General features: G+C 40.8%; 1 protein-coding gene across 2 annotated transcripts in view; it reads left to right on the top strand.

The window, feature by feature from the left end:
• The window catches only part of LOC148029832 (inositol hexakisphosphate and diphosphoinositol-pentakisphosphate kinase VIP2-like), a 269,020-nt gene that overhangs the window by 6,561 nt on the left and 240,645 nt on the right, over positions 1-21,814 (top strand). Inside the window, exons 2-5 of one of the 2 annotated variants that reach the window (XM_087686139.1) lie at positions 15,749-15,808; positions 18,253-18,299; positions 19,332-19,415; positions 19,858-19,921. In XM_087686139.1, the coding sequence (XP_087542265.1) occupies positions 15,749-15,808; positions 18,253-18,299; positions 19,332-19,415; positions 19,858-19,921 (255 nt within the window). Of the gene's footprint in view, positions 1-15,748; positions 15,809-18,252; positions 18,300-19,331; positions 19,463-19,857; positions 19,922-21,814 lie in introns of those variants that run through there. The other variant, XM_087686140.1, reaches the window with a different exon arrangement.

The raw sequence follows: 21,814 nt of genomic DNA, 5'->3' as shown, positions 1-21,814 counted from the left end.
GGATTTCAAGGGGATAGTTTGTCATGAGAACTTGAAATTTTATTGCTTTGCTTAGCATTTGATTAAAAGTTAATCAAATGTACTAAAGTGACTTGCATATATGAGATGCAAGTTAATTATTTCATAGTGTGGGTCCCAAGACCCGATAATATCAATTGATGCCAAGGGCAAAAGTTGTAATAAGTTATGTTTGATAGGTACTAGGTGGTACCAAATATCAGATTTGGGTTTAGACTAATTTATTGGCCACTAATGTCAGTAGTGACATTAGAGATTAGGCATTACTAAATTAAATAATGTTGGTCTAAGGGCTAACAATTGTGTAGGGATACTTAGAAGACAAATTGGCCTAGCTAAATTTTCAGAGTTAATTTAATAAGCTGGATAATGTTGGAAAATGGGATTAAAAGATTACCACTTGGCAAAACTTGCCCATGCAAGTGGAAAAAGCGTTTTGGGTGTTGATGGAAGTCTATGCTAGCCATTGTGAGAGAGAAGGAGGCTATTAGAGGGCAATGAGGTGCTGCTGATGTGATTTGCAACCACCAAGGACCAATCCTACAACGGGTGACAACAATTTGGAGCTCTCCAGATGTAGATGCGAGCAGCCCAAAGTCCTTTTGGTGTAGGTGATAGCATACGGGAGGGGCATTAGCCTTTTAGTGATCCTAAACCGTAGATGATAGCTTCCATGGCTGTTTGAGTAGGGAAGCAGCAATTTGTTAGCTTTTCTCGCTATGAATCTGTGAAATTTCTCTCTCTACAGCATTCTCTCTCATCCTGTAGCAATCTCTCAAGTTATCTAAGCAAAATCCAGCCATTTGAGTTGTTAGAGGTGGAGATATTGGAAAATCTTTGATGCAAGGCAGAAATTAGGGTTTAATAGCCACCTCAAGATGCCTGCTTGAGGGCCTAGGACTTGAATTCTTGCAACTGAAATTAAAGTATTTCAGGGAGATTCAAGAGGCCAGTCAACCCATATCAGATTTAGGGCTTGATTTGTCTTTCAAGGAGGAGAGTAAAGGCCAATCCCCAAGCAAACCAAGGGGCAAATTGGTTTGAAGGTTTGCTGTTTGATAGCAAGAGGCACTTGGATTAGGGAAGGAGATAAGAGAATCTTACTTATACTCCATCCATTTGCAATAAAAGCTAAAGAAATATTGCAAGGGGTGCTTGTTTTGGGGGAATAGGCTATCCATTGTCCAAGATTAAAGTGGGTAAGTGTGTATTTTTAGTTTATGCGAATTTTATGCTTGTGGTAATTGTTGATTAATTAGGTCACTACCATCCTCTCCGAGGAGAAAGATTGGTTTCAAGAGGCCACCTTTGGGAGATGTCTAGCTTTTGAGCCCCAAGTACCTTCTTTGAGATTGCGGGCGGCACTTGCTTTATGATTAAATTCTTTGAAGGCCGTGATTCATGAGTTACTTGATTCCCTATCTCACACCAAGGGGGATTTAGAGGGGGATCATTCCTTTTCTACTTCAGAGGGGGATCCCACTCCTTTAGTTTCAAAGGGGATCCCTACTCATTGTGTAGTTCTCCACACACCTTGTCGAGAATCCTTTACCTTCTTGGGGTGGTTGATATCTCCGTGCCATCTCACCCATTGATTCCTCACCCATCACTTTCCATTGATACCGAGATCTACATGTTCTTGCTAGTTTGGGGCTTTGGATGTTTCAACCATGTCTTTGTGGCTAGGCCTTTGTATACCTTTGAGCATGGAGTAACGAAGCTTGTGACTTCTCTCCCAAGGTTGAGTTTCGGGTTTTATCAGCTCATTTTGTCTATTGTTCTATTGTTCTTCACTATAGGTCACCTTACAGGTGGAATACTCGGATTTCAAGGTTGATCTTCTTCTCTCTCTCACTCCTCTCTCGCTCCTTGTATGGCCTGAGAGGGGGTGTTAAGAAACCAAGTCATTCAGTACATTACCCCTACTTCATTTCTATTTTACTTTCCATTTACTATTCCAAAAAGGCTTTATTTGGATCATTATTTAGTGTTGGGGTGCCACTCCAGAGAGCTGGGCCACCACTCAAGGGACTTCAATGGGCACCACTTGAGACAGTTTTTTGTGCCTATAAATATGGCATTGACTTTGCTCATTCTACATCCCACACATTCATTCCTTTTGATACTCTGTCACTCTCTTCCACATTCTTTTCTCATTTCTACATCCTCTCCACTGCCGTTCACACCCCATGAGGAGAACATTATGGTTCGTGGTGGCTTCTACATCCACCTTGACTCGGTGTTTTGCAGCCTACATCATTTGGTGTTAGCCCTCCTCACCTAGTGTCATCATTAGGCTGGTGAGAAGGACATTACAGTTCGTGGCTTCTACTTCCATCTCACTTGGCATTTTGTAGCCTACATCATCTGGTGTTAGCCCTCCTCATCTGACATCATCATTAGGCTTGCATTTGCAGCAAATTCAGGCCGTCTACAATAGGTTACATCCTCTTTATCAGTCCTACATCAGATACTTGCATTTTTTAATTCTTCACTCATGAAGGGCTGCCCAAAAGTTGCCTATCTATAGCCACTTACAAAGGAGAGATCTTCATCAAATAATCTCAGTTTTCTTTCTAGCTGGCTGCCTAACAGTCGCCTTGATAGCAACCTTACTTGGAGAGATTTCAGCATATCCTTCATTTGTTACAGTCCTTGAGGACTGCGTTTTGCTCCCCCTCTACAACTGGCTGGCCTTTCCTTCACCATTCAACATTACCTTTGAAAATCTACTGCCGGAGGACTACGCTTCGCTCCCTTTATTGTGCAAATTTCCTTTAGGTGTTGCTACTTGATTAGACAAGACAATGCAATCATCTTCAGAGCTTCGGATTTGCTATATTTGCTTGGTTCTCTTAGCATGATTTAGTGATTCATCATTTGTCATCATCTTCTTTTGTGTTTTCCTCAAGTTTCTTCTTCTCTTAGTGTTTGTCGTACACTGTTTCTCCCTGCAAACCCTATTGTCTCTTTGATATGGTATGAGGACATACCATTCTGTTACATCATTTTGACAACACCCCTCCTACCAACTTTGCTACTAGATTCAGATCGGTTGATGAGTGTGATCACCTCTTGAATCATGAAGGATGTATGACATTTAGGACGATTAGCAATCCATCTTCTTCATGTCAGCCAGGCTTAGCGTTAGGTCCATACAACCCCTTGTGTTGTATGAACCAAAACCCTCTCACGTTTCTTCTTTTGGTGTGCAGGATCCCAACGATTTTCAGTATGTAAATTTAAATAGAGAGGCCTCTCGAAGTAGACATGCTTCATTAGGTATATCTATATCTTCTGTTTCATTTGAGCAATGAGAATGTAAACCACTCTTCTCATATTCCTTTTGTCCCACCCACTGTTGATCCACACCTCAATTTTGTCTCTTCTTCACTCCAAAACCTCTGATTGCACTCCACTTCCGCATCCAACACAATTGGAGTTGGATCCCCTATCTCCACCCCTAGCACTATTTCTTCACACCATATTCCGCCTACTCTCACTTCACTACCACGACCTTGGTATATTATTAAGGAAAATGCCACACTTTAACATTGTGCCTTCTACATATCCACAAGTGAGCACTTCTTTTCACCCTAGGATGGCAGTGATGGGTATCCCTCTTACTTCCCCTCGGCACTCACGTAATTATCTATCAGCCTCTTAGATGCAAGGATTTCCATCCTCTGTTTATGGTGCATTGTCACAGACTCCATGGGTCACTCCTACGCAGGGATTTCTATTTTTTGCTCTATATGTCTCTATCTCTCCTCCATGGGTTACCCATGCAGTCACCGTGCTTATGCCCAGCCCATCCATTCCCACCTTTGGAACCACTATGCACACTTCTTGTATGCATGGTGGGCACTTTGGGGTCCATTCCCAAGTATACTCCACTTCCCCACCCTATCCACCTTGCCCCCATTATACACATTATCCATCTCTTAGCACTACCACTCCTATTGCAATGGCCAATAATGCCTTCATAGATAAGACTCCTTTTAATTGGTCAAATTTCACTACTTGGTCAAACTTCATGCAACAAATGCTTGAATCTCAAGGACTTTGGGACCTCATTGTTGGTCTAGAGCCTATGTTAGACCCTCAATTAGCTCACCTTGATCACATCCCTCAATGGAGGGCTCGCAATGCCACTGCCAATGTTGAGATTGTGTAGCAGTTGCTTCATGAGTTCCACTCTTAGTTACAATATTTTTCCCTTGCATTTGAGCATTTGAGTCATCTCATTTATCGCTATATAGTGTGAGATCGCACTCGGCATGTCAATCTCGATTTTAAGCTTCAGGAGCTTTCCATTAAGGAAGGGGATGATTTGAAAGTCAAGTTGGCCGAATATTGGTGGTTACTCACTAAGTTTGCTACTATTGGCTCATTGAAGTTATTCTCATTGCCTTGATTGCTGACCTTATATGAGTTTGAGTGCTAGTTTTTGTGTTATGCAAGGCTACATGATCAAGTCCACAAGAAGTCCTCCACATGCTCTTATTTAGAGAGGGGTTTGGTTGCCTCTTCTTCACAAGTGAAAACCAAAGATGGCAAGAACTCATAAGATGCGAAGGCAAGCCAAAACAAGGTTGACACCTCTTCCTTCGATGGGAAAAAAGAAACAAAACCCATCCGGCAACAATTTCCTAATAAAAGTAGATTTTGCATGCCCTGTCATAAATTGGGCCATTTGGACGAGGAGTATTGTACCAAGCCCCAGGGTCTTCCATCTAAGAAACATTAGTAGACCGCTGCAAATGCCTCTCCTCTTGTTGGACAATCCAGTGGGGCTACGCCTTCCGCAATATCCCATTGCTGCCCCATCTGCTATCTACGCCTCAGTGGTGGTTGGACATGTGGCATGCAGACAGTCTCAATAGTCTATATCTTTCAGTGTTCTTGAAGGATTAGTTGATTGGTTTGCTAGCTTCTCTCATTGTACTCTTTGCATCCATTTCTAGGTCATCCTTTGCACCTCCATCTCGGACTCCTTCTCCACCTCATGAAGTGTTTCATTGGCAGTGACCTATTGATGGCCATATGCGATGGTGGCCACATCCTTAGTCTTCCATTGCATTCACTCATACATACACACTCATTGCATCGCTTTTTGATTTAGCTCTCATTTTCTGTTTAGTTTTGCTTTGAAGCATCTCACTAATAACCTTTGTTTTGCAGATTTTAATCTCTCTTTCAAGGTTTTGTATTTCAATGTAGGGCTAACATATAGGTTTGCATCGGTCCTTCCTAGGCTAAAGACTTGGGGTGCGCACTATTCCTTTCATGGTTTCATCTTCATAGGAGATTCACTCTTCTACCAATACATGGGGACTTCCCCTCTTGAGGTGTGACAGATGACTCTGAAGAAGACCCCAAAAGCTAGAGAAAGTAGTCGGGATGAATGAGCACGAGTGATCCTTTCACCTCCTAGCCTTGCCTAGTTTATTGCTGGCCAGACCCATTGTGATCCGATTGCCAGCCGTCAAACCTTGGTGAGTCCTACTATTCTTGGACTCTCTTTGGTTCTAGGCTCCCCTAAACCCCGTTCGGGCGCCCAAGAGCCCGGACGGTCATCCTCGTGCATGTTCCCCTTGATTTATCTTAATGTCACATTAAATGTCACTTTAATGTCACATTCAATGTTTGTGACCTTAATGTCACATTAAATAGCCCATTAATGTCACATTAATGTCACATTTCCTTCCCCTTAAGAATCGGTTTCGTCCTCGAAAACGATACTTGAAAGGTCTAACTGTAAATTGGGAAACCTTTTCTTTAAAGTACTTACTCGCTCCCATGTTGAGCTTTCTTCTGAACAATCTTTCCACTTAACCAAACATTCTTGATAAATAGTATTCATTGTTCGTCTATTACGAACATTTAATATTCTTTCTGGTTCATGTGGATTAGATTGGTCATTTAATAGCTCCTCAATATCATCATTTAAGATTAGATTATCCAAATTACCCAGCTTCTTCCTTAATTTACTTACATGAAAAACTAGATGTATTTTACTACCAGCAGGTAGTTGGAGCTTGTAAGCCAATTCTCCCACCTTTTTAAGTATTATGAAAGGACCACAATACCTCGGTGAAAGCTTTGGACATTGTCCCTTTTTCATAGTTTTAGTTTGTTTAGGGACCTTAAGATAGACCAATTCTCCTTCTTCAAAGGAGATGTCTCTTCGGTGAGGATCTGCATATGCTCTAGCTCGATTTTGAGCCTTTTTAATATTTTCTTGAGCAAATTTTAACATATTATTCATATCCTCCAAAAAGTCTTTGGCTGCCTGAACCTTTTCCTTATGCAGTCCTACTGCAAAAGGAGCTCTGGGTTGAAACCCATACATTAACATAAATGGGCTATATATCCAGTGGAAGAGTGCTTGGCACTATTATATGCAAACTCTGCTATCGGTAGATACTCTTCCCAATTAGTTTGCCTTTTACTTACATATGCCCTAAGCATATCTTCAAGAATTTGATTAATCCTTTCAGTTTGCCCATCTGTTTGCGGGTGATCCGCCGTACTCATGCTAAGTTTAGTATCCAATTTCCTAAATACCGCACGCCAAAATTGGCTATCAAATTTTCTATCCCGATCAGAAACTATATTTGCCGGAAGGCCATACAATTGGTATATGTTCTCTACGAACAATCTAGCCAATTCTGGTATATTAACATCAGTTGAAGTTGGAATGAACCTAGCCATTTTGGTTAACCTATCCACAATCACCCACACAGAGTCGTGCCCCCTCTGTGTTCTGGGTAAAGCAACAATAAAGTCCATGGAGATACTCTCCCATTTTCCCGAAGGAATCTCTAGTGGATGGAGAAGTCCTCCCATTTTCAATCTTTCAGCTTTATTAACCTGGCATTTATTACATTTGACCACATAGTCAAGGACGTCCTTATTCATTCCAGGCCAATAGAACTGCCTTTTAATAAGACTATAAGTCTTATTAACTCCTGGATGTCCCGCGCTAGGGGTATCATGACACTCAAAGAGTATCTGGCGTCTTATTTCTGTATCTTTCGGGACACATACCCTACCTTTGTAGAGTAAATAACCATTATCAATGGTAAAATTCTTCCACTTGAATCCGGTTTGAGCAACCCCTAATGCTCCATTTCCTTGTTGAACATCCTCAGATATTCCTTTCTCAGTAGAAGCACTTTGATTTGGATCCCCATTTTTTATTGCTTCCCATATGTTGGAATATGCCGGATCAACCTGGCATTTTCCTTTTAAAGATTCAAGCAAGTTGGAAGTGAACTGAGTAAAACTCAATTTATTAATGATGGGCATTCTACTGAGTGCATCAGCTACTATATTATACTTTCCTTTTCTATATCTTATCTCATAGTCGAACTCTTGAAGGAGTTTGGCTCATCTGGCTTTACGCCCATGTAAATCCGGTTGATCATTAAGCCACTTAATGCTTTCATGATCCGATAAAATCAAAAGTTTGGCACCGTACAGATAGTGCCTCCATTTCTTCATTGTATATACTATTGCATACATCTCCCTCTCATAAACATAATAATTTTGTTTTGCACGGTCTAATTTCTTGCTTTCAAAAGCAACTGGTCGACCTTTTTGTAATAAGACCGCGCCTATTGCCTTATCACTGGCATCAGCTTCAACCACAAATGGTTTATTGGGATCTACTATTAATAATACTGGAGCTGTAGCAATAGCTACCTTAAGTTTTTGAAAACTTTCATTTTGGTCTGTTCCCCAATTAAAACTTTTTCCTTTCCCTTTAAGTTGGTCAATCATTGGAACAGCTATTTTGGCATAATCTCGAATGAATCTACGATAAAATCCAGATAAACCTAGGAAGATCTGCAGCTCTTCCAGGTTCCTTGGAGATGGCCATTCAATAATTGCCCTTACTTTTTTTGGATTTATGTTGATTCCCTCTTTCGAGATAATATGCCCCAAATATTTGACCTCTTGTGCAAAGAATTCACATTTAGTTTTCTTCGCATAAAGGGAATGTGTTCTTAACAGTTGGAATACTAATCGTAAGTGTTCCAAATGTTTTTCTCTTGATTTATTAAAGATCAAGATATCATCCAAGAAGACTACTACAAAATGTCCTAGGTAGGGCCGTAAAACACTATTCATCAGCTTCATAAATGTAGCTGGTGCATTAGTGAGGCCAAAAGGCATCACCAAAAAATCATAATGCTCGTATCTAGTACGAAATGCTGTCTTAGGAATATCTTGTGCCTTAATTCTTACTTGATGATAACCTGATCTTAAATCTATCTTTGTGAAAAATTTTGCCCCTTGCAATTGATCAAAAAGATCTTCCATTCTGGGCATAGGAATTTTATTCTTCACCGTTATTTTATTAAGTGCTCTATAGTCAACACAAAGTCGCATAGAACCATCTTTTTTCTTGACTAATAAAATTGGTGAAGCCCAAGGTGAATTACTGGGTTGTATAAACCCTTTATCAAGGTAATCCTTAATTTGTCTTTCAACTTCTTGGCGCTGTGTTTCACTTAACCTATACGGTGGTTTAGAAATAGGGTGTGTATCCTTATTTGTGTCAATTGGGTGATTTATATCTCCCCTATCTGGTGGAAGGCCACTTGGTAAATCAGAAGGAAACACATCTTTAAAATCATCTAACAAACTACTTAATTCATTATTAACATTAAACTCACAAACATAAGAAAATTGTTGCTTTATATTACAGAAAGTAAAAGTGTTCTGTATAGGAAGAGACCATAACATGTATACCTCACAAACTTCCTTCTTTATCAGCTTTTGAACTTCAGTAGAACACAGCAAAGGATTATCAGATACTTCATGTTCACCTTGAATGACAAAAGTCTTACCATCCCTTTCAAATTCCAGTGTATTATGATGGTAACTACGTTTTAAGGATGGTTCCAATCCCCATAGCCACTCCCTCCCTAGAGCAATATCAGCTCTTTCCATGTTCATAATTTGGAAATCAAGCTTATCTTTATATCCTTGAATCTCAATTTCCAAATTGGATACCATTGTATCCCATATTTTATTGTCTTGGCCTTGCATCATACGAACAATATATTGATGCCCACTCTTTTGTTGGGGAAGTTTCAATTTTTTGACAAGTGCATAATTTATAAAATTATGTGTAGCAGAGTCATCAATCATGACTCTGACTCTCTTTCCAGCTATCAATCCATGTACTCTAACTAAATCATGTGGCCCAAAAGTAGGCTGCCACATAGAAGTTGACATACAACACTTGTGTTGTACATCCATATGCAAGACCTCTAAAGATTTGTACTTTTCATGCCTCTTTAATTCTAAGGTCTGCACTACATGGATTTGTTTTTCTTTTCCCTTGCCCTTGTCCTTATCCCTTCCTTTGTCTTCCCCCTTTTTCTTTTGAGGGCAATTCCAAGCAGCATGGTTAGGGGATAGGCAGTTGAAACACAACTTTTCTTTTTTGGCCTTATCAAAGTCATCAGGACTTAACTTTGGCCTCACATATTGTTTCTTTTCAAAAGGTTGTTTTTTACCCTTAAAAAATGGCATTTTCCTTTTAAATTTGCCCACAAATTTTGAGGTTTCCAATTCCTTAGACTTGGGCTCCGTATCAGTGAGACTAATGAGTGTACTTGGACGCACACTATCTTCATTGATTAATGCAAATTTAATTGCCTCTTCCAGCGTCTTAGGTGAACTCCTTTTTACTTCCTTTTTACAGGCTTTATCTAGTCCCCTAATGAATCCTCGTCTTTTGAAATTCATCTATTCCTTCCAATTTGAGGATTATCTCACGATATTCCTCCAAATATGTCAGTAGGGGTCTTCCCTTTTGTCTGACATAATCCCAATCTTCCCAATTTCTTTCCATTTCATTTTCAGGAAGGAATTCTTTTAAAAAGATGGATTCAAATTGAGCCCAAGTTTCAGGTATTTTATTTGCCTCCTTTAAAGTTCGCCACCACTTATATGCTTTGGGCCCCAAAGTTAAACTAGCCTCCAGTGCTTGGAGATGTGGTGGGATATTTTTAAGTTTATGTAAATCTTCCCATTTTTGGAGGAAATTAAAGATTGTATATTTATTTCTATCTTTTTTCTCCCCGTGAAACTGAGGGGGTTTCATATCCTTTAAAACTGGATTATCCCTCAACTTATGGTGGGGTTCCTTAGGATCTCGCATAGTCACATCTAAATCTTTCGATGAAGATGGGACATCCGAGGTTTCTATCTTATTTTTATCTCTTTCTAATAATAAAGTTAATTGAGATTTTATTTCAGTAAGTGTTTGAGTTAAAAATTCCATTTGAACCCCCTGAGCCTGTACACGAGCAGTAAGATCATCAAATTGTTCTCGTGTAGCAAAAAATTCTTCCCATTGTTCCTCTTGCATCTCTGGTTCATGGGGATCTACCATAGGGTGGTCCCCAGAACTAGAACCTTCCATTACTCTCTCTTTCCCTTTTTCTGCCATTAATACACTGGAATTGAAAAGCAAAGATAAGAAATTTGCATACAAAGTAAAGTACTTCCCTGGTTTTAATGGCAGGTAGTTGTTGCTGGTTTGTAAATAAACCAGAAGAGTAAGGAACAAATTTTATCTTTCGAACAAAGTCGGTCACGCAGGAAATGGAGCTTCTTTGCAGAAACAACTAGTATTCAGCCCCCTTCTTAATGATCACGCAGGCCATCAATGCACCTTTCCTGAACTTGTTCTCTGCTGAGCTTGTACTTGTGATGCAAGTGCAGTCGGGGCTGGCGAGAGAAATTCCAGAACGTGCAGTCGACTGGTCACAAAAGAACCAGAAAATAACGTCAGTTTCACGCAACTGGAGGGCCAGCCTGCGGAAAGGGGGAACAAGGCGTCAGGTCCGTTGATGCGCTTTATGACGGGCTCGAGCCAAAATTCGGCACGCGATCCAGCCTACGACGTTAGATATAAACGATAGCTCCCCCCCGCCATATGGTAAGTAACGTCGTGCAATAAATCGTCACGTCAAATTTATATGACGTGTCACTAGGCGCCGTAAACAAACTACTTCACGAGACCCGTCGGCATGTCTTCTCGTCGAACAGCTTCACGGATCCACAAAACGAGACCCGTCGGCTCTGATACCAATGACAGATGACTCTGAAGAAGACCCCAAAAGCCAGAGAAAGCAGTCGGGATGAATGAGCACGAGTGATCCTTTCACCTCCCAGCCTTGCCTAGTTTATTGCTGGCCAGACCCATCGTGATCTGATTGCCAGCCGTCAAACCTTGGTGAGTCCTACTATTCTTGGACTCTCTTTGGTTCTAGGCTCCCCTAAACCCCGTTCGGGCGCCCAAGAGCCCCGACGGTCATCCTCGTGCATGTTCCCCTTGATTTACCTTAATGTCACATTAAATGTCACTTTAATGTCACATTCAATGTTTGTGACCTTAATGTCGCATTAAATATCACATTAATGTCACAAGGTGGATCTTGCAGATCCCTTTTGATGCTATCATGACTTTAACGTTGCTCTTCTAGTGGGGGTGCTTCATATTCATCCATCATGGTTCTTGGCACCACATGAAGACCAAGATCAGGCTCCTCTTCCTCCTTTGGCTTCGACAATCTGAGGTTTACAGGGGATTCGTACACTTTCTTGGTATTCTACTGGTTCAGCACTTGTCTTCGACATTGGCCATCCATCCTTGTTGTATTTGCTACCTTTTGCATTGCATGATTTTATCATCTTTGTACTAGGCTGCTTGGGCAAGTGAACAATTTTCCCATGAAGGATAGTGTCCAAGTGGCACCTACTGCATGTGCTTTCTCATCATGTAGTAGACTACTCTATGCATCTCATTGTGTAGAGCACACTTGGATGGATCTTGAGTTGTCTCCGATGGCAGTTCTTCACCACCTTACCACCACCTCACCATCCTTCTTCACCCTTTCCTTCGTCATTGATACCCTCGTGTCGTTGGGTTAGCTTGTTTGTTTTGTGACGTGTTGGATCTAACCATTCCTTTTTATTCTCCCAATGGGACACAATTACTTCAAAGGCTGCAAACCATATCTATTCTTTATTAAAAAGAAAGGTTCAATGTGGTCCCATCTGCCTTTGCAGTCCTGTAGGCCATTGGTTAGCAGATGAGTACCCTTTGTTTGATGCCTTGGCCTCTCTAGGGTGATTACTTGGGATCCCTTGGTGAGATAGCCATTGTCTCTATACTCTTGGTAGGCCATTGGGCAATTGATGTGCATCCTTTGTTTGATGGCTTTGCTACTTTGGGATGTGAGGATGCCTTGGGTTTTTAAAAAAAAAGGTCTTGAGCTTTTCTTATAGTGTCTTTTTTGGTTTCAGTTTTGGGCATCAGAGGGGATGTTAAGCTAAAAATTCATTAACCATTGAATAACTCTTTAAAACATCCTCAAAACAGTAAATGACCAAAAGTTCCAATAAATGGGGAGTGGTTCTAGAGAGTTTGTGTGCCCCACATGCAAAGGATCGATCCTTCCATGTTTATAAATAGACAGGTCAACCATCAATCAGCCCCATTATTTTGTGCAGGTTTCTTGTGGCATGTGTAGATTTCAGCCATAAGCTTTCATCAGTGGCTGTCTAGCCCATGCGATTGCTACTACATCACCATCACCTTGTCCACTGCTACTTGCCGATTGTACGGGATGTTGCCGATTGCATTAGGAGCCCTAGACAGCTTGCATTTTTAGTTTTCAACTCCTACCCTTGCTGATCAGTATCCATTTGAGTTAGATAGTGAGCGTTTTGAGAGTGCAGGCCATCCTCTTCATTAGGTGACAATATTTAGCCCTGTGTTTTGCTGCTCTACTGCTCCCTTCATCATCAGATATCACCTCTTGTTGCCTTTTGTAGTTTCTCATCCTCCAATATCTTTGATTGGTGGTTACACTGCTTGGGATCCGTCTCTGGTGGATGTCGCATTGCAACTTTGCCCTTGAGCATTCTATACATTCTTACATTCATTTACAACATTCATTCACTTATGAGTTCTTCTTTCTCTTTTTCTATTTGTGTTTGTTTCTATGTTTGAGTTTTGAGTTTTGCACATCACTGTTTGAGTCTGTGTTTTAGTTGTGGTCGTACTTTTTGTCTTTCCTTAGTGCAAACCCCTAGTATATCTTCATAGTCCTCTAATGTAGAGGGGGGTTAGCAATCATGAGTGGGTGGCACAATCTTGTGAGCCTCAGTTTGAGTCAAATAGGGACATTAGGCGCTTGGACATTCAATCTTTATGTGTTTTGACGAAGGAGGCAGCAATCTCTAGAGCTTGTCTTTATTTTCCAGTCGGTTTTAGTTGTGTTCATGATGGCTACTTATTTTCTAGCCTTTGCATTTATTTTTCAGTGGATTTGGATTGCATTCAAATTGGTGAAGATGAGGTGACTATCTGATCAAGTAGGTGACATCATTTTCTTGATTATTTTATTTAGGTCAACCAACATTTTTGGGGCGCAAGTTTGAAGTGGCTTTGAAGGAACAGGTATTTGTGGGCTATAGCTCACAGTCTTAGGGCTACCACTTGTATGATTTCGTTAAGCGGGATGTCTACACGAGTCATAATGTGTGATTTGTGGAGGTTCCAACTTTAGAGGGAGGTGAGGAGCACCCTGTACTTGGAGATCCCAGAGATCATTGAACGCTAGAGATTGTTCCCTTGGAGTCCATTCCTCTTGGGGATGCTTATTTTGGCTAGATTTGGGCATTTCGTGCTATTTATAGCAGGCACAGTTAGTTGGTTGATCATTCATAAGTTCATCCTCTACAGGTTTTAGTACACTTTGATATACATGGAGTCATGGACTCTTCTCCATCTTTTGATGCAGCCTTTTGCCATTAGCTTGATCCATGGTAATCATGAAACACATATTGCTAGCATTGAAACGCCTATAACATTTCACTGAAACGCAAAATGCCTTGAGTGAAGCGACTAATTGAAACAAGCATTTTAAATGGAAAACAATTGTTTTTCCTTGCTTTTTTGAGAGTTTGTAGACACTCTGCTTGTAGGATAGACATAATTTGTCGACATGAAAAGATTCACATGTATAAACATGTAAGTTGCAACTTATTGTTTATTAAAGAAAACCATCTCATATATATTATTCAACCGTTTCACTTGGGACTTGCCCAAAGGTGAAATATTTCAAGGTGAAAAACAGCGTTTTAGGGGTGAAATGTTTTGGGGGTTTAATGTTTTGTGGCTACCTTGGTGTGATCCGGTGCCCTCACCCACACCTTGGGCTATTGCAAGGATTGATCAGTCCTCTTTGTATTCAGCATTCTTTTGGAGTTCAGTGCTAGATTTTCTACTTTCATTCTCTTCTTTCATTGTAGTCTTTCTCTTCCCTTCTCTCTCCATTTTTGTGTTTCTTGTTCCATTGCTCTCTCATAGTACAATACTATGACATACGCGGAAGATCTGATTGCATGTTTTGTGAGGGCTTTAGACCCCTCCTCTACGTCTTGGAGTATGAGGACTAGAGATGTCTAGGGATTTTCCTCTTGGAGTTTCAAAGGTGCCACACAACAATGCTATGAGATGGGAGATTGGCTCACCTAGAGGGACTTGGCTAGAGAGTAGTGTGACAGATTTCTTCCATAGATCAGGCTCCACAGGCGATTCTAGTCCAACAAACATAGTTTCATTCCACTAGAGTACACCCATCTCATGTCACAGAGTCTCACTAGATAGGGCCATTACACTTTGCCGAGCATGGCGACCTCAACCACCAATTCAATGATTGAGGGGCCCATACCATAGTCATATCAGAGCCATCGTTGAGACACAAGAGACTCACCCCTCACCATATCGGTAGAGTGGCATTGGACCACACCATAGTTGGGATCATGTGTTGACCTAAAGAGGGGAAGTCAGCTGACTAGCATGGAAGCTCATTCAAAGTGCACATGCCCATAAGTTAAAAATTATGAGTCTGAGTGCTGTATGCTGAAGTGGCACAGAAACAGTGACCATTGGACTGCAGAATTAGCTTGATCCTCATTATCTCAAATCTCCAGCCATTCCACATAATCCACATAAGCAATCCATTGTGTTGATGTGCTCATGACGATAACCATGAAAATACTGAATAAGGATCCTACAAGAAATCACTTTTAAACAGGGAAACCTTGAGAGAGATTTGTAATGGAGTCACCAAAATATGATGCAACTCAAGTAGTACAAAGAGACCTTTATAGTTAACAAAGAGAGACCTTTATAGTTAACAATCCAAGCTCATGCAAGAGAAACACTTGTCTAGGCCTCCCAACCTTGGAGCACATGTGAAGCCACATTCTTGGAAATTGGATTTCTTACTAGTGTTAGATACAAGATAGGGGGAAAACTGCAAGAGCAAGCAGAGGTAGAAAGTGATATTAAAGTCATGCTGATTGTTAATATTAATTATGGTCCTTTATAGAAAAGTAATTCTCTCTTTAGAAAAACTATCTCAAAGCGTTTTTATTTTACATATCCAAGATTGTTTTGTATCTTGAGAAGTTATTTTAGAGAGTTTTTATTTTAGATATACAAGAGTGGTCTGTCTCTTATCTTGTTACAAACTCATCTAGTGGGGATAGATGCTGACATATGAAGGAATGTGGGCTCCTAATTCATCAGTCCTCCAGAGTTTGAAAACTGTCTTCAAACATGAATGGCACGTGGTCTTTGTTATTGCTATTGAGTGGCTTATAATCAACATAAACCTGTATGCAGGCTTGTTCTCCTCCAATGACACAAATACTGGATAGGCTCACATCATTTGGGGAATTTGAGGTGAGTTTTCATGCACTTTGATAGGAAGATTGTAAGGTGAACTAGTGAAATATATCTTGGTAAAAGGTGCATTAGAGCTGTAAAATTTGTCTGTCTGGTTTTCATAATTAGTCATCTAAGAGCCTTTGTCTAGCAGATTGCAGCATCAGATGCTTGTGATCTTGGACAAATAGCTAGTATCAGTAAAATGAATCATTTGCAATTTGTTTTGTTATTCTTCTGCACAAAGAAGGGCACACAAAGCTGTGGTAGATGGGCTGATGACCTATCGATTATTCTTCTGCACAAAGCTGTAGTAGATGTCTACATACATTTGGCTTGCCAACGTTTCAAGCCGTTTCTACACTTCAAATCATCTTTAAATCTTTAATCTTGCTTTGCCTTCTTGACCTGCTTAGATTATCGTCTGCTCACAAAACCTGCTCTCCTTCTGCCCCACCACCTCCTTACAACCTTTCCGCCCCCTTGTAGAAGTGGACAGCATTTTCTGAGAACAAAATGGGTGTGTGCATCAAAATACTATGCCTCATGTTCAGCAGAAGGAGAAAAGGATGAGATTTTTGAAGGTAGATTAAGATATTATATATTGTACTTCATGGTAACCAAAGGGATACTATACCTATCTTCACCAAAGTGAGGAAAGGAATAGATATCTCTGAAAATAGATCAAAATACTGTTTATTGCACATCATGGGCATCGAAGGGAGGAAAGGAGCAGATATCTGTGAAGGGTAGAGTATATAGTCCACACAGCCCACTGAAGGGAGGAAAGGAGCAGATATCTTTGAAGGGCAGAGTATATAGTCTATACAGCCCACTATCTCATCCATTCTCAGTAGAGCTGTAGTGGAGGATGCAACCCCCACAAGAGCCAAATAATCTACAAGAAGTCCCCCTTTTATTTCACATCCATTGTTGGGTCCTCTTCTCCTTTTGCTGTTGCCTCTCCCTCTTCTCCTCCAGGTGTTGAAAAAGTAAACTTATCATTTTTCTCCAGTAGAATCTACATTAGAATGTGAAGAATTACATGCCATATCAGACTTGATTCTTGAAATCCAGACTCCAGGACGGTAGCAAGCAAGCTAGACATTGCTCTCTGAGAGTTGTTGTGGGGCGGCAAGGGGGGGTGGGGGGTGGGAGATATATATATTGATGCTGCATTGGTCTTCCATAGTGTAAAGGGTGTACATCCATCAATTATGCTCCTATCAATCTAGGTCTCTAGCTCAACTACACACGAGTTGGTATCTTTTGCATTTTCCAAGCTGGTGGTATAATGTAGGGCAGGTGACAAGTGTGATTCTCCCAATTCGATATGGACGGGGATTTATTCATCCTATGGATATGTCATGGCTCCTTGCTGTCCATGGAATCGAATATTGGGATGATATGGTCTCAGAAAGGTTAGGTCCTACCTTCCTAAAAACACAGAACCTCCCTTTCCAAATTCCAGCTCTCTGTATCATACTAACTACTCAATGATGGGATTTTATCAAGTGGAAGTTACATGTCCTTGGGTGAGGTTTTTTGTATGAGGCACTTCTGCTTGTACTGAGAAGGGGCCAGGTTATGCCTCAGCTCCTTCTTATCCAAGATATTCTATTGTCCATGCATGCTGCATCTGCATTTGTCCCTTTGTGTTTTATGGCACTATACAACAATGCAACAAGTATCTTCTCCCTGGATATCCTGCAGCAATCACAAATCTTTGACAGCTTTGACTCACATGCATCAGCAGTAGGAAGCCTCATACAGTAGTGAATCACCTTGAAAACAGCAGCACAAAACCCGATTGATTGAGCAGTTTTTGAAGCAATGTTTGGAGTGAAAAGGTGTGGACGGAGTTGGGAAGGAGAACCATAAGCTTAAGTGATGCCAGAGCAGCAATTTGGTGAACAGCCATTAACTAAAGTTGAAAATCTGCCATTGTATAAAGATTCTCTTGCAGCTCGCAACTGATATCAAGTACCAACTTTGAGTTTTGACAGCTTTTATCATGCATCTTTTGTCACTTTCAACTCATTAATCTACAACTTGCAAGAAGTTGAAATGTTATATCCACTTTAGCAAGTAATTTGGGCCATGTATCATTCAGACCCAGCCTGATTTATACTTCAAATATAACTACATACTCATATGTACATGATGTGTGGAAAAACATACGAAGAAACAATGTTTTGAATGTCCACAAAGGATTGTAATTATCATCATATCCAGAGACTGCTCCTGCAAACTCTGCTGTTACGGGAAAACATGGTGGGTTACAGCTGCCCACATATTTTCTTCTAAAATTTTGGCTAGCTGTTGGCCAGTGCTGCAGTTATGCTTAATGCTATGTTTGGTAGTGAATGGCAATGGCAATATGTCTAGTGATAAAGCACGTTCTGGAAGACTTGGGCAGAAGGAAGTTGATAATGATTTGGCTGCTGTTTGTTTGTTCACAGATTTTTATATTTGGAGACAAAGTCATTCTTGAGGAGCCTGTGGAGCAGTAAGTTATTATTGTTGATGCAAATCAAGTGTGCTGATATCAAAAATAGTATACGAGGATTAATTCTCATGCGTTTATTCTGTGAAGCGAGTTAACATTGTTTGTCTGCTAATCCCTGTCATATAATTTTGGGCCTAAAAATCCCATTTTTTCCGGGTTTCTTTTCTGTTTTGTTTTTATTTTTTGTATTTGGTTGTTTTTTTTTGGGGGTGGGCGTGGATTTCTGTTTCAAGAGCTGGGCTTATCTGAGGTTAACGGAAAGGAGGATGTTCAAGTATATTGTCTTCTGTAAGTAAAAGTAAAGTTTGTGTGCACAAGAATGAGAAGGACAAACTTCTCCTCTCCTTAGACCCCCTCACTAAATAGACTCTGAGAAATGATAGGGCTGATATTCTGTGAGGAAGGAGAACATGAAGAATGAGTTCATGTCAGGATATTTGTGTATAGTTGAAGCATGATCCCGGGTTGACATTGTGCGAAGAAAAACACGGCAAGGTTGTCTATTTTTCAACAGCCCACCTTTGAAGAAGGGAGTCTTGCAAGTTTTTATAGAGTAGATATTTTATACAGTCCTCCTGTTGTGCAACTTTCTCACAAGTTCTTATAGAGTGGATATGCTATGATTGTCATATGGCATATGCAGTTGTAGCTGATCAAGATCAAATGGGCCTCCTGTTATGTGCAACTTTCTGTCTTGATTTATGTTCAGCCTACATGCTTTTATTCAAAGAACACAAATTGCATACAATCCCTTTTCAGAAATTCACTCTTTCTGACTTGGCAACTTTGAACAACCCCCCATGTGTATTCAGGGCTTTGTTCAAGTAAAGATGTGTATGTGCTCAAATTGTGAGAACTATCTACATTTGACTTTTGTTTAACTGGTGATAAAGCACTTTGTCTGTTTTAGCTGTTGTGTGCAGTTCCGCACTTGAGGGGAACGTTGAATAGTATGTTATTTTTATGCTTTCCATGGGTTAGAGAGAGACAATTTTCTGGTTTTTAAGTAACTTTGCACCGTTTTGTGTACAGGTGGCCTTCTTGCGACTGCTTAATTGCTTTTTATTCCACAGGATTTCCTCTTGAGAAGGCGGAGTCATATGCCGAACTGCGGAAGTCTCTTTCTCTCTCTTGTTACCCCATTTTATCATGCCAAACCACAGGCATCTACATTTCTTGAGCATTCAAGAATTTGCTCATTTATGCACGTCGAAGGATTTCTATTGCATTGTTTCATATGTTTTGCTCATCTGTTCTTGCTGTTTGTGGTTTTTTTTTTCACCTTTTTTGGGGGGGGGGGGGGGGCGGGGAGTTCTGCAGACATTTAGAAGTTGTTCTTGATTATATGTGAATAGAGATGTTTGGTGAAATGCTTCCAAGAATCTGCTGATTATTGTTATGTGAATGATCCTTTTTCCATGTATTTAGTGTTCTACGATAATGAGCAGTGCATGCTCACTATTTCTATACTATTAAATAGGATTATGGGTTTGGCATGAAATGAAGCTTATCTTAGCAAATTTTGACCTTTGTCTAATGTGATTGGTATTTTGCACAGGCCTTTTTTAGTGAATGACCTCAAGATGCAGCATCTACTACGTGACCGTCGAAAAGTTTATGCTGTATGTTGAATCTCACCTTGTGACTAGATTGAAGTGTTTCTACTGCTTAAACCTCTACCAAAAAATGTACTGGTATTTTTGTTTAAAGTTGTGACTGACCTTCTGTTATTCCAGTTTGAAGATCTGTTTTTTTTCACTTTTGTGAAAATCCGGATTGTTCCACTTCCAAGAAAGTAAAAATTCTCCTGTACTCCCATGATCATCCCATCTTGTACTCCATCTGTTGGTGAGGTCGAGCTAAACCATTGCACTGTATTTGCTGAGTCTGTGGGCTGATATTTGAGAGTTGGCATGGGATTGAGCTGGCCTTGTAGGACATTGGCCATGATTTCCATCTTTGGGTAAGTTGCAAATGAGGATTCAAGGTGTGAAAGCTGGTGTAGGAATATTGGTTGTAGCATAGGTGGAGACATGGAGCGCATGAGAACGTGAAATTATTGGAAGGCTTTACCTGATTCCACAATCCAAGCATCTGCCTTGCATGATAAGGTTTGAACGTGTCACATGGCCATGTGGACATCCTCCCCCTCACCCCCCGGTTTTTCTGATGTCATTTGTATCTTCCAGGCATTTACTGGGTCTGACCTAATGTTTTACAGGTGAACCTGATTTCTGTATTATTTATCTAAGTTAGTTTTTCGTTACTAACTTTTATGAGCCTCAGTTCCTGCAGTCCAAGACATTTGGTTCAGTGTTCAGCAGTTTTCAGATGGCAGCCCTTTCCATTGCCATTTCAGTTTTCCTCCCTGCATGCATGTATCTTTCTATGTCGTTTTACCTTTGTACTTCATGGTGCATGGTGTGTTTTCACTCCATTTGGGGTTATTTACACAGCTATAAAAAGTACGTATATGTATCTATTCCACAGGGTATAGCACTGCCTTTCCTTGCTGATTTTGGAGGAGTTTGGAAGAGAGCTGTAGACCCTGAGAGAGATTCATCTTCTTTTTTGTTTATTAGAGCACAGGGGCCTAGTATTTGACACTTGGCTTGGTTATGGCAGAGAACTAGTTGCGTGTGTTAGATTTTGGAGCCAGAGGAGACATGTAGACATCATATATGGGAATTGCCCTAGCCTCCAGAGTGCAGGAGGTATGGATGAGAGCCCTTACAATTGTGTCTCATTGTATAGTAAAGTTTATGATTGTCACATGGGGGATGGTTACATGTGTGAGTGGGTCATGTACAGAGGCCCAGCTTGTACATAGGAGGTATACAATGGAGTCACGCCTATCTCAGGGTCAGCTCTTAAGCAGGAAACCCATGCCAGATCTTTGACACTCAGTGTGGACTTGGGGGCACTATCACAGATAGGAGCTTATAGCTAGCATCATCGCTTGGCATATTTGGACCACCAAATGGAAGCACGCTATAGATTTATTGCACATATCCACTGCAAAGACTTCTTAAGGATTTGGACAGAGATTGTTACATTAATGAATGTAACTTATGGGGAAACAACACGAGAGATGACCGTCCGGGAGCCTTGGGCGCCCGTACGGGTTTCGGGGGGCTTAGGAATGAAAGTGGGAACAAGATGATTCGTAAGTGAGTTATTAATTAGTATAACTCCTAAGGGGTCGACAGCTGGCAAGATGCTAGACACGCACGGTTCTTCCCGAATCTTTCTAAGCGAGGCTGGGTGGTAAATGAAGGGATATCTCTCTTTTCTTGTGCTTCCGGGGTGTCGACACAACGTAATACTGGTATCAGAGCCACTCGTGATTTGGAGACGGGCGTCGATACTGAGGGCCACTCGCAATTTAAAGATGGGCGACATGGCTCGTGGTTGGTGTGTAGGGGTCCAAGCTACCCCGTAATTCGTTTGGGCCGTCGCCCGACTTCAAGCAACCCTGTAATACTGCAACACGTGGCCAGTGACGTCCTTTCCCT

This window comes from Lygodium microphyllum, chromosome 10 (genome assembly GCF_053477565.2).
Source record: "Lygodium microphyllum isolate KBCC chromosome 10, Lygodium_microphyllum_v1.1.10, whole genome shotgun sequence".
NCBI classification, from domain to species: Eukaryota; Viridiplantae; Streptophyta; class Polypodiopsida; order Schizaeales; family Lygodiaceae; genus Lygodium; species Lygodium microphyllum.
This window is presented reverse-complemented; position numbering and strand designations above follow the sequence as displayed.